At 41.3% G+C, this 13,487-nt stretch overlaps 1 protein-coding gene across 1 annotated transcript; it reads left to right on the top strand.

The window, feature by feature from the left end:
* The first annotated feature begins 741 nt into the window (after window positions 1-741).
* cnot2 (CCR4-NOT transcription complex, subunit 2) lies at window positions 742-12,006 on the top strand. Its single transcript, XM_063196983.1, has 15 exons — window positions 742-819; window positions 2,585-2,707; window positions 3,577-3,649; window positions 4,201-4,348; window positions 5,510-5,698; window positions 6,120-6,199; window positions 6,610-6,735; window positions 7,028-7,152; window positions 7,448-7,565; window positions 7,876-8,032; window positions 8,328-8,389; window positions 8,701-8,750; window positions 9,335-9,435; window positions 9,911-10,055; window positions 10,396-12,006. The coding sequence occupies exons 2-15, from the start codon at window positions 2,597-2,599 to the stop codon at window positions 10,480-10,482; spliced, it is 1,572 nt and encodes a 523-aa protein (XP_063053053.1). The 5' UTR covers window positions 742-819; window positions 2,585-2,596; the 3' UTR covers window positions 10,483-12,006.
* Window positions 12,007-13,487: the final 1,481 nt, after the last annotated feature.

The following is a 13,487-nucleotide window of genomic DNA, read 5'->3' as shown; positions in this document are numbered from 1 at the left end:
GATCACGTCAGGCCGACTTCCTTATTATCCACCATATTATCAAACATATCACAGTAGAATTACAGAAGATAAATCACTCTGCGCCCGAAGGTTGCCGGTTCAACTCCCGACCTGCCAGGTTGGTGGGGGGAGTAATCAACCACTGCTCTCCCCCATCCTCCTCCACAACTGAGGTTAGGTACCCTGAGCATGGTACCGTCCTGTCACACTGCTCCCTAGGGGCGCCATTGAGGGCTGCCCCCTTGCACGGGTGAGGCATAAATGCAATGTCGTTGTGTGTTGTGGAGTGCTGTGTCCCAATGACAATGGGAGTTGTAGTTTCCAAATGGGCTTTCACTTTTTTGTTTCAAAATATGTATACATTTAGTATTCTACCTATTTTCTTCACTGACCACCTGGTAGGCCCTAGCTTTATTGTACATGCACAGTGAGAAATTGTCAGAGGGCTTGATGCCTTGCATGTTGTTTGAGACAATCCTCAATAGCCTACCTAGGCTAAATCCAGATCCTGTGTAAGAATAACACACAGCCAGCTACAACACAACACTACCCTAGTTATAACCCCTGTGTGCAAGGTAGGCCTGCTATGTGATCCTCTTATTCTGAGGTATAAGTAAACTCCTATTCTCACAGAGAGAATGACAGCCCCAGCATCCTTCACAAGACCACACCATACTCAGACGCTTGGAAAGGATGCGCATTAAGGTCATGTATATGTTGACAATTGACATGGGGTCAAAGGGGAAAGGGTGTCCACCCAGGATTCTCTATTGTAGAACCCACAGCCATCTTGGATCTGCTGGAAGGGAAATTAATGTGGTGAGTTTCATGTCTTTCTTTATTCGAAACATTGTGCACTTTCAAGATGAGTGGCGCGATTGCTGCGTGGTCCTTTCGTGTTTTTAGCAGTCCTGCAGCGAGTGATATCCAGTAGTAAATGTAATAAGTAAGGGACTGTTTGGTCTGAAGGCTACTGTGATGCAAGCTTGCTGGCTTAGTAGTGAGCTAATGTTAGCATGCTTACGGGGGACTTAGATAAGGCCTTGTGCTTCAAAAGATCTATTCCGCCTTCTTACTGAACATCAGAGTTTAATAGAACTATTTAACACCATTTCTTGATTGTCCTCATCGCTAAAGAACCCTGCTTGGAAGCAGGCGGGCCAGTCGCTCTGTGGTTTATGGTAGCTGTTCAGTCCTTTGCTAGCTCTCAGTGCAACTAGCTGTCAGCCACTTGTGTCTGTGTTTATGTGCTTTCAGAACTATGTAACAAACATAAAACAACGTCTGTATCCGTATCGATTAGTAAACCAGACAGACTGACAGGTACTGCCTGCTGCTCCGTCTCTTGTCCTGGATGTAAGCCTTTATCAAGTTTTATTTGGTAGCAGGTGAGCTTGTGGGTATCAAAGAACACAGTAGGCTGTTTAGCTAGCCCCACTGTCACTGAACGTGGTATTTTAGATAGTTAACATAGCCTATGTCGCTTTAGTTTACTTAATTCTTAATGTTGCGTACGGTACAACAGGAAAGGGTAGTCAGTTGTGTATTGTGTTATATGTGATTAGTGCATGGAATACATGTTAACTGTGTATGAATTATATGGCATAATGACTATTTGCGTGTGCTGTCTTTATCTGCGGCTATTAGCAGATGGTAGTTAGCTTGATGCTGTTAGCTGTCCTATTTGTGTAGCAAGTCCATTGACTATCCTATTTCGCCATTATCATGAAATGATGATTGTAATGTTCAGCATATTGCCAAAATAACACAACTGACAGCAGACGGGAAAGGGATAATTTGAGATGCAACTTTTTGTTTACCGGTGGTATCTATTTTTATGTTCCTATGAATGGGAAAGAGGTTAGCTAAGTGGCAGAGGAAGATTCATAATTTGCTACATTCTAGCCAAGTTGGAAAGCCCGTTACTGTGTCCCTTATTTTTAATAATTGCAACTGTAGCCTAGAGTGTAACACCATTGATTAATTTGTGGCAAGTCACTCTGAACTTGAACTCACTGAATTCAATAAAGCAACTCACGTATAACTGTGTTTTCAAGAAACAGTAATTTAACCTCCTGGATAGAAAAAATAATTCTACAGAATTATATGCCTCAATGGGGGTGTGTGGATTATGTTTTGGTCTTTGTGAAACAGTGAAATCATAGGCCTACACAGTAGTGCTACTGTGTTTTGTTTTGCCTAGTTTGACCAATCAAAACAAAATGGGCAAGACTGCTGAACATGTTCTCTGGCTCTTAACAGATTACCCTAGATCTTATTCCTGAAAAAGATGTTAACAAATTAGTAATGTCAATGAATAAGAAAATGGAATTTTGTCACTATTTGTTCTCATTTCTACACCTTACATAGGGCTAGCTCTACTCCAAATCGGCATGTGAAACTTATAATTTTTGAAACATTTTGTAGTGACATTATCGTCATAAACACAGATGTTTAAACACAAAAGCAAAACATCCTCATCCTCACACTGTTTTCTTTCATTTTTTCCTTTTCCTTTTTATCCATGTTTAAACATGGATAAACTTAACCTGACCACTTAACTTAACCTAGTGTTTCATTACAGGTGACAAACGGTATGTTTGGTGCAACAAGGAAGAAGTTTGGAGAGGGGGTTGATGGCGACTACCCTGATGACAGTATGTACTATGGCCAGCCATCCATGTTTCCACATCGATCAGAGAAAGACGTAAGTATAACTATGCATATTGTTCTCATACAATATCCATATGCATGAGAACCCACTGAAATTGCTTAGTTTTCCACATAACTTGTGATCTGATCTGACCGTCATGTAAGTCACATCATGTAAGTGACGAGCACAAGACGCTGACAACAATGGTGGCACACACTTTTTTTCAAACATTTCTTTAGTGAACTTTTATTATTTTACAGAACATCACAACCCACACACACAAAAAAAACGAAATACATATAACAACAAAAAAAGCATAAACAAAAAAAACAAAATGATCATCATTCCAATAATCATCCCAATTCCCATTCAAATACCCACTGTATCCCAGCCCTCTACTCTAATATTATTACTTTTAAGAAAATCACAGAACACGTACCAAAATTTCAAAAACCTATCTAATTTCCCCATTAAAGTATAACTGATAACTTTCTAAAGCAAAATAAAAACAAATTCCCTTCATCCATTGCACCAACACGCACGGCGCCTCCGACTTCCACTGTCCCACCCATTGTACCACCAAACAGCGCTTGGCCTCCCAAAAAACAGACATTCAGGAGACGTCGCACATCGCCAGTGGGGGCTGGTGGCACACACGAAATTATGAAGTGTTGTGCATTTATTGTGGGGTTAGGTGTTTGTATTGGTCAAGCCAAGCCCATACAGGGATAGGCATGGCCACAGGCACGTTAGATGCTCTCCCTCACTGCTTTTGTCTTGGCACATTTCCCAACCAAGCACATTCACTTCACAAATCAAATTGTGCAGATCTGATTGACTGTTGTCTATAATCTCTGTGATTTTATTTTGTGATGTAGTAGTCAGTCACTATGTCATAATGTAACTTCTGTGTCCCTCTGTAGATACTGGCGTCTCCCTCCCCCTCCTCATCAGGGCAGTTATCACAACTGGGTGCAAGTCTGTACGGACCCCAAAGTAAGTCACGCTTCAATATCGCCACATTCAGTAGCCTATGATTGTTGTGTTTGCATACCACAGAAGTGCCCTTCTCACTCACCTCCTTTTATTATTCCTTTATTAATGCGTTCATTGTTGTGTTGTCAATCTTTATTATAGTTGCAAGAGAAAGCATTTGTGGCGCGGTACACGTTTTTATGGTTGTTTGTCCATGCTTGCTGCTTGTGCACCAGCTTTTGGTTCAGATAAAACATAAGTCTGTTTTGTTTAAGTATCCGTGGAAGAAAAGGTCCGCACACTCCCCTGGACTTTCTTCTTCCCCAAGTTATCTCCCCCCTTTTATTCATTCATTGGCAAGCATGATGATGCTTCGACCTCTCTGTCCCCCTCAGATTCAGGATGACTTGGGGAAGAAGAAAGTCCAGGGGAGTGTGCAGAGATTTTTTCCACAGAGACGTTACTTTTTTGTTCAGCACCAGGGATTGTGCCCAAGTAACTCTCTACAAGTGTTTTGTTTCAAGTACTCACAATAATGGGTTGTGCTGTGTGTGTGTCTTGTCTCCCGCCAGGTGCACTTGGCTTCCCTATGAGGGGCATGAGCAATAACACCCCACAGCTAAATCGCAGCCTAACACAAAGCGTCCAGATACCGAGCCATATTACTCCGACGACAGGGGTACCCACAGTGTCACTTCACACTCCACCCTCGCCTAACCGGTAGGCAACATCATTACGTTGGCTGTTTCAAACAGTACACTTGAATATATTAGCACAGGGGTTCCCAACATTTTCTTAGGGCCCACTGGACATTTTCAGAAATGTTCGGGGTTCACCTCTGGGTCAATGCACAATACCACTCAAGCGGATAGTCAACAGCAACCAATTTTATTTAGATTTTTAGAAAATTATTTCAAGGCCCACTTGGAATACCTTCACGGCCCACCGCTTAAGAATCACTGCAATGGCAAATACATGTAGGTGTAAAGTAAATCCAATGACATGCTAAATCCAATGCCCTGAAGAAGGCCCAATCGCTGCTAACATGTGGGCAATTTTAAAGTCCTTAGTGGGCAAGTCATTGTAATAATAATTAAAAAACTATACTTCTTGGAGTGCCTTCGTGAAGAAAAGTTTTATAAAGAAAAAAATAAACTTGAGAAAGTGAAGGAGACGTGCTCATACTCGCCTAATTATTCTCACATGGCATAAATGAAAGAAGGAAGCGAAGTCGCATGAACGTTTCGGGCAGAGCCCTCCTTCAAGCGTGTCCGAAACGTTTGTGGGTGAATAAACAAAGAACAAATCTCAAGAGTGCCGTCCTTCGCTTCCTTCTTTCAACTAACTTTAGACCAATGACTTGCAAAACAAAAAGTTCATTGAAATACAGAATTGAGCAGTGGAGTGGTTGGGGGTCTTCTGTGCTTTTTACTATACAGGACACCTTAGTGTCATAACCAAACGATCTGTGATTAAACACTTTGGGACAATATAAATTGTGTTTAAATTTGCATACATTAGTCTTTCCTGACCATGTCTGTCATTGCATGGGATAGACAGAAATGTAATTTCAATTCCTTTGTATGACCTGTACGCGTGAAGAAATTTTCGATATAGTCAATTTAACTTGTGAGTTGACTTAAGACTTGTTTCCCACTATACTCTCCAGGGCTCTAAATTAACACCAGCCAACCGGACAAATGCTAGTGAAATTTCCGTTTGGCTGATAGAAAAGATCAACTTATAAACCACTTCAACCCATTAGTGAGAGTGTGTTTGGCTGGCTAGTAAGATTAACATCTACTAGCCATTTTTAGCTGGTGATGGAAAAATGTTAATTTAGAGCATTGATATTTTGTATGTGTGTGAACCACCCAACAGGGGTATCCTGCCCATGAACAGCCGGAACATGATGAACCATTCGCAGGTGGGCCCGGGGCCCGGGCTGGGCATGAGCGGCCGGACCAACAGCATGAGCAGCTCGGGGCTGGGCAGCCCCAACCGCAGCTCCCCCAGCATCATATGCATGCCCAAGCAGCAGGCGGCACGACAACCCTTTACCATCAACAGGTGACGTGCATGATGCACGCACAACAAGAAATGCACATACCGTACACAAATGTCCACAGAAATCAAATGCAAGCCACATGATTTTCAAAGGAGGATTTTTCATTTGAAGGCTACAAATAAACATTGCCAACATGATTAGAATTGTTGCCAAGACAGAGAGAGAATGTGTGACAACACACACACACTCACACTCACACTCACACACACACACACACACACACACACACACACACACACACTTGTATCATGTGTATGTCATATGTGATCATTTGCATTTTCTGCTGGGCACCTTTATTCTTTTATTATCAAATTGAATATAATTTATATATATTTTATTATTATTATTATTATTATTATTATTATTATTATTATTATTATTATTATTAACTTCCACTACTATGGTGTTCTCTACTTCCCACAGTATGTCTGGCTTTGGAATGAACAGGAATCAGGCGTTTGGCATGAACAGCTCCCTATCAAGTAACATCTTCAATGGCACAGGTAAGTGTTCTCATAGATGAAACTTCTGCTAGTTCCTTAGCAACACGTTATTTGGGGTAAAAAGGTCCACAGACTTATGTCGCATCCAAAAATGTGGCTAAAAATTGATGTCAGACCTAAACTAATTGCAAAATATTTTTAGAGGACTTCTTCCTTTGGTCAGGTGGGTTTGAGGAAGTCCACAAAGTCACCAAAGTTAACAACTACACACTGTCCTCATTTGCACAGTTGTAATAGTTGCATTTTGGGTTTCTGATCTTCATCAAGCAGCTTCACATTTAAAATGAAATGAAAGTAAAAATGTAAAGTAAAATGAAACGTTTATTGGGAAGCTGATTTTTTTTTTTTATGTGTAATATTGAAAATCATGTGTAACCTAATTGTTTTTCTCTTTTTGTTTTTATGTGAAGATGGAAGTGAAAATGTAACGGGTTTAGACCTCTCAGACTTCCCAGCGCTAGCGGACAGGACTCGGAGGGAGGGGGGCGTCAACCCCACACCCCTACACAACCCCCTGGCAGGGAGAGCACCCTATGGTACGCACGCACGCACGCACGCACACACGCATGACATGAGGATGGCTGGTTCAGTTTTGCATTTTGGCATCCCAAGACACGGGACATGAAGTCAGGTACCGCTTTGGAGATATGAAGACTTTCAATGGATGTGTACTTGCATTCAATGTGAGCACTTCAGTAACGATGTGCTATATAAATGTAGTCTATTCATCACCATCATATCTGTTCAACCAAAGTGCATGTTTTAAAGTGGTGACTTTATTAAAGGCAAGTATACTCAAGTACTCCTCCATTTTTTTCTGGCTTTTAGTCGGGATGGTCACGAAGCCATCGAACGAACAGTCTCAAGATTTCTCGATTCACAACGAGGACTTCCCTGCACTCCCTGGGCCCAACTACAAGGACTCCACATTAACCAGTGACGAGGGCAAATCGGTGAGTGACGCCTGAGTAAAAGACCATCACTTTCATACCAAACTTGATTGAAATGTGATCCTGCCTTTTATCAAGATTGAGAGAAGTCGCTTTTATTCAGTGGTCAAAGTATTCACCTGTGGCTGTCATGGGGTGATTTAGTTTTAGACTCTTGGGAGATGATGGCATCTTTTCTCTTCTCTTTTTTTTTAAAAACTTATTTCTGAATACTGTGTTGCATTCTGCCTTAGCTGCTTTTCTTTTCATCAGCATGGCCAGTGTCATTTATTTTTATTTATTTATTTTTGTTCAACAGAATCTGAACTCTTTAAACAAGAACAGTTCTACTGTGGACGGGCCAAAGTTTCCTGGTGATAAGCCATCAACACAGAACAACAGCCAACCGAAAAAAGGCATTCAGGTTTTACCTGACGGTGAGTCAGACATCTAAAATTGGCTAATGGGCCAATAATGGTTGAATATTTTTACAAAGTAAAGAAAAGTAAGCAGTGTGCGGTGTCTCTTGAATTTTCTTCAATGGTTGAATATTTGTTTATAGAAGTGATGCCGTTTATTTAGCACATCACATCACAGTTCTAAAAGTCTGTGTTTCAACAAGCTGAAAATGCACATTTGTCATTTTGTAATCTGATCCATCAAATGAGCAATAAAAGTAGTCATCGAGCTATAGCCGTACAAATCAAATCAGTTGTGAACATTTGCTTTCCCGGCTGTGATTTTCAGGTAAGGTGACCAACATTCCCTCGGGGATGGTGACGGACCAGTTTGGGATGATCGGACTGTTGACGTTTATCCGAGCAGCGGAGACGGATCCTGGAATGGTCCATTTGGCACTGGGCAGTGACCTAACAACACTAGGTCTCAACCTCAACTCCCCAGAGTAAGACGGCATTAGGGGAACGATTTATTTTTTTATTCAGACAGGACAATGAAGAGTGGGAGAGAGAGAGATTGGGGAGGAATGGGAAATGACCCAGGTCGGGAATCGAACCCGGGTCGCCCGAATAGCAGTCCAGTCAGTGCCCAGCCGACTAAGCAATGGCTGGGCCGGGGAACGATTTATTTGACTTGTCTAAAATGCATTACATGACTTTATATTACCACAAAAAAAAAAAACATCTTTTATATCCACATTTTAACTCAGAATCAAGCAATTGACATGATTTCTTCCACAGGAATTTGTATCCCAAATTTGCCTCTCCATGGGCCTCAGCACCATGTCGACCACAGGACATCGGTAAGTGCAGCGCAGTCAAAGAATCGTATAGGAGAGAGATACTTCAGGTTCTTTCTGTTCCGGTATCCATGTGATGTCGGGTGAACGCCCCTTTAGGAGACCTTTGGAGTCTTGAGGTTGAGAATACTTGTAAATGGAGTTCCCTTAGCACTGTAGATGGCAGTATCGCACTTCTTCAAGACTCAATATGAAGTTGCAATGGTTATAAGTTGTAGTCTTCCTTTTAAGTGGTGGAGTATGGGGATGCTTGGTTATTTGCATGTTGTTTATTTGATTTTGTAACAAGTGTTTTTTTCTTTTTCTTTTTAAAGACTTCCACGTCCCATCGGAATACTTGACCAACATTCACATAAGGGATAAGGTATGTGTCCAGAGTGATGTGGTTTATACTATTTCAGAGAGGCATACATGTTTTTATATGTATTGTGTTGTGGGAAGTGCTTAGCATGAATACACAGTGAAAGTGAAATGTGGATGGAAGGTTGGCTTGTACTCCTGTGCATGTCTTTGTTTTGTATACAGTTCTAGTAGGTGCTGATGCATTCACTGCTTGTTTTTCATAAGCATAACCAAAGATAAATGTAGGCAATGAAAATGTAGGCAAAAGAGGATGACATTTTTCGGGAGGTCCCGTGGGTCCCACGTCAACATTTTAAAGATGAACAGGAGCAGGAGTAAAGCTGAATGGGAATGGGAATAAAAATGAACGAGAACGAAAATGAAAGATTTTGAGTGGGAGCGGGTGGGATTGGGAGACATTCTTACAGTACAGGAGTGGACGGGACGGGATCTGTCTTTTTTTTTTTTTTTACTCCAGCCCGGGACCGGATGGGATGGGATTTTTTTTTCTGGGACCGGGATGGGACGGGAGTGAAAATCCACTCCCGTGTCATACTCTAGTAGGCAACCACATGTCTCATTTGCTCCCCGGTTGTGTTCCAATAGCTGGCTGCCATCAAACTGGCTCGATATGGTGAAGACCTTCTATTCTACCTGTACTACATGAATGGCGGAGATCTCTTGCAACTCCTGGCAGCGGTGGAACTGTAAGTGATCTTGTTGCACTAGTAATGTAGAAAGGCAATGATATCATGATTCATCCTGTAACAGTTAGCCGTTAAGTTTTCTATGGCGTGTCTGCATTATAAAACGGTGTAATAAGGTGTGTGTGTAATGTAATATGTAATTACATGGGGTAATCAGGAGGTTTGGATAAGGATTATGCTTTATTTTTGGGTATTTTAGATTGAAATCTGTGTAGATTTAGGCACACTGTAAAAGGAACCAGTGCAATTATCAGTGATAAGCAAATGGCCATTATGAACTGCAGAGGAAATATCTCTTCTTCGGAAAAAGTATAACAATATAACAGCAAAATCATATTTGATTCATTTGGAAATGTCACCATGTTTCTGGCATAGGACTTCATGACCGGGTGGGTGGGTGTAAGAGTCAATCGAGCATATCGCCATTATGTCGATATCTGTCTGTAATTCTGTATTCTTGCTTGTCTGTGGTCAGCTTCAACAGGGACTGGCGGTACCACAAGGAGGAGCGGGTTTGGATCACACGAGCGCCAGGCATGGAGCCCACACTAAAGACCAACACCTACGAGAGGGGGACGTACTACTTCTTTGACTGTCTTAACTGGAGGAAAGTAGCAAAGGTAAAGGCAAATGGGGCTTATGGAGGATGGAAGCAGTTGTTGAGTAAAAGGGCAATGACTGGGTATTCGCATAGACTTGGACTTTATTCTATTGTCATTCATTCAACCTCGGCGATGCATACTTAGAACGAGATGTTGCGGCATTGGCCCACATTAGAAAGGAAAAAAAACATACTGGTAGTTGTTGTAACAACTTGTCTAGGAATCCGATTTCCTCCATTTTGTGCATCCTGTATGAAATCTGAACCGGTGATATTTGGGTTTATATGTTTTTTTGTTGTGTTGAAATAAAAGGATTAAAAAGAAATCCATTCTATTAATAATTGAATGTCTTTCTCAGGAATTTCACCTCGAATACGACAAGCTGGAGGAGCGGCCCCACGTGCCAACGACCTTCAACTACAACCCAGCGCAGCAGGCCTTCTGAAAGCCTCCTGTTCCCCTGCTCTTCAGCTGGCTCTGTGGAGCCAGGGCAGGCAGGGGCACCTATTTGCCCCATCCTGCCCCACTCCACTCCACCACACTCCGCCCTGCTCTGCCCTTGCTAAACTAAGACCACTGCTGCTGTTGCTGCCACCACTGTCCACTTGCTCTGGTTCTGGTTTTGGTTCCGAGGTCCACAATACACTCACCTGCTACTGGACTAGTACAGGCCATAGGGCCGAGTCACCTTTCCTACTCCACCCACCAAGTGGGGAAAGGGGTGAAAAGGGTCTCTGACATCACCAACATCCACAATAGTTCCTAGTGTCGCATACACTCAGTTTTTAAAACTCCGTCTTCTTTTTGGCTTCGTTGGCTCCTCTTCCTCCACCTCCATTGTCCTTCTATTTCAGCTGGATCTTTGTTTACGTCTGGTCCAAGGTAGGATAACACAGGTCAACAACAGCACACACACACACACCTCTGTGACAGAACAAAAAGGCTTAAATAAATGCTGTAGTTTCCAAAGTGTACGGAACTGAAATCAGAAGCGTTGTGGATGCGTGCAGCAGTGCTGTGGTCGAGGCAGACGTCTGGGTGGCAGAAGACATGCAGTGTTTCGTTGTTGCACTACTTGGTAATAAAGGAACAGGTCGTTTGTTTGTTTTTTTCTACACGGGGAAAATTTTTCTTTTTATTACATCTTTTTTTTTGTTGCATCCTCATTTCTTTCCTGGCCATTAGTGACACATTCCCACCACCAACCAGCTGTAAGGTCACAGAGGCAAAAAAAAAAAGTCTGCGAAGGAACTTTGATATCTGAACGGGTTTGCTCAGCCCTCCTCCTCCACCCCCCAAAAAGTAATTACAGACCAGAGACTGTTAAAGTGACTGTTTTAACACAACCTTGAGGAGTTTAGCCACCCCTCGCAGCAAGCGGTTGTGAAAAGTGAAGTCACCAAGCTTCATTTGTTGCAGACTGAATGGTAACACTTTCCAGTCTTTGTTACAAGTTTTGTAATAAATGTGTACATTTTTAATTTTTTGGACATCACATAAATAAAAGATATGTATGTATGGATGTGTATATATATAATATATAAGTATATATAGTGATATCTATATATATTCAGTGTCTATTTTGGAGAGTACAAAATAAAAAAAAGCCCTGCCACCTCGTTTTTTTCATGAGGCCAGCAAGGTTGGCATTATGACGTTCAGTAAACGGGACATGATGGTGGACACGAGGTCTCATCAGTCACACCCCTGTGCACTTACAACGGCAACTACGGAAGGCGGACAGGACTGGAGCGTGCCCAACCTGATGTGCACTCACTGTCCACGAAGATCCTTGATGCAACACGACCAGATGATTAAAGATGTTTCATGACCAGCTTTTGAATTGGAAGTCTTTCATAGATAAATACCGAAATGAGAGTACTATTGAAGAAAAAAAAAAACGATCTTGTATTTTCTGACTTCATTCTAAGTTCTTTTGTTTGTAATAAATTACAGGTTTTCCTCACGATTTGCGTTGAGATTTTTGTAAATCATGGGACCGTGCTGACATTAATGCTCATCACTTCACGGTAGAGTATGTCGTTTTGCAGTACTTTATATCCAGAATTTTTGCTGCCCATTCACAAACTTCATCTTTCAATAATATTTACCACCAGGATCAAATTTCCAAGTTCTAAAAGAGCCAAAAATTACATAGTCCACTAACCACTGCTTTGACTCACAAAAACATTAATTGAAATTATGTTACTGTTCTGTGGCGGCTGGGCCAGAGAATGCATTTGAGGTAATGTTCCCACGTTGCCAGATATTTTTAAATGTGGATATTTTTTTCTCCTGTTCACATTGGTTTTGACCTGTTTCATGTAAGCAGAATTTTAAAACCCACAAAAAAAAAAAAATCTGGCTTTAAAAATATCCCCTTTATGGGGCTAAAATACACTTGTTACAATGGAGCTTTTATTTTTATCCACATGTTGCATTTCCACCTAAACAGGAGAAAAAATATCCACATTTAAAGGTGCACCGTGTAGGGTGGTGGCCAGAGTAGATATTGCAACTATGAAGCTCGTTGAAACTGTGCTGCCTATTGCCAAATTTGATCTTTAGATAAATATTTTATAATTAAACCAATATTTACTAGTATGACTAAAGCACAGTAAGTTTTGCAGCTAAAAATGTCATTTTCTGGACATTCAAAATGGCGGACTATGGAGAAGACCCCCCTTTTCATGTATGGAAAGTGAAATGTTCTCAGTCATATTGAATATTTGAAATTTAATAAAAAAAATATTACACAATGCACTTTTAAAAATATCCATCTACGTGGAAACGGCACCTAAGAATCACATGTTCCAGCTTGTAGCTAATTCACCCAGGTGGAGTTCACTAGTGAAAACACCTGTATTGACTGTCTCTTCAGCAGACAGCGCAATGCAAACCAAAGTTGGCCCTTGACTAACAGACCCCAAAGAAGGCATATTTAATCTGATTTGAATGAAAGCATTGCCATAATAATGTTGTGCTCTCGTCCACAAACCTGAAATCCAATTACTTTCTGGTCCAATTAGGTCACCCGTTGTAGAGAATGACAATTGCACATCAGACAATCTCTTTTTTTGCCATAAAATCTTTACTCGTGTTAATTTCACAATCATATATGGATACAAAATTGCTGACACGTTAAAAAGGCAGAAAAGAAACACTCTGGAATGTAATGACACATGCATCCGAGACCAGTCAGTGCTCTCAGTAACTAAGCTCACCTCACATTCACTCATACACTCTAGACTGGAGTGTAACTTTTTTTTGTACATACTTAAGCAACCTGTAAACTTTGATTCAGACGTTTTCTGATTCTGGTCAACTAACTTGGTTAATAATGAGATGTCATTTGCCTGAAATTCAACTAACAAGACTAAGTAATGCTAAGGATTATTGGCACAGCACAGGGAAGGCCATGGAATGCAATTAACATTCTTTTTTCTCAAT

The sequence above is a fragment of the Engraulis encrasicolus genome, chromosome 4, assembly GCF_034702125.1.
Source record: "Engraulis encrasicolus isolate BLACKSEA-1 chromosome 4, IST_EnEncr_1.0, whole genome shotgun sequence".
Taxonomy (NCBI): Eukaryota; Metazoa; Chordata; class Actinopteri; order Clupeiformes; family Engraulidae; genus Engraulis; species Engraulis encrasicolus.
The sequence above is the reverse complement of the archived record's forward strand: the minus strand, read 5'-3'. Positions and strand labels throughout refer to the sequence as shown.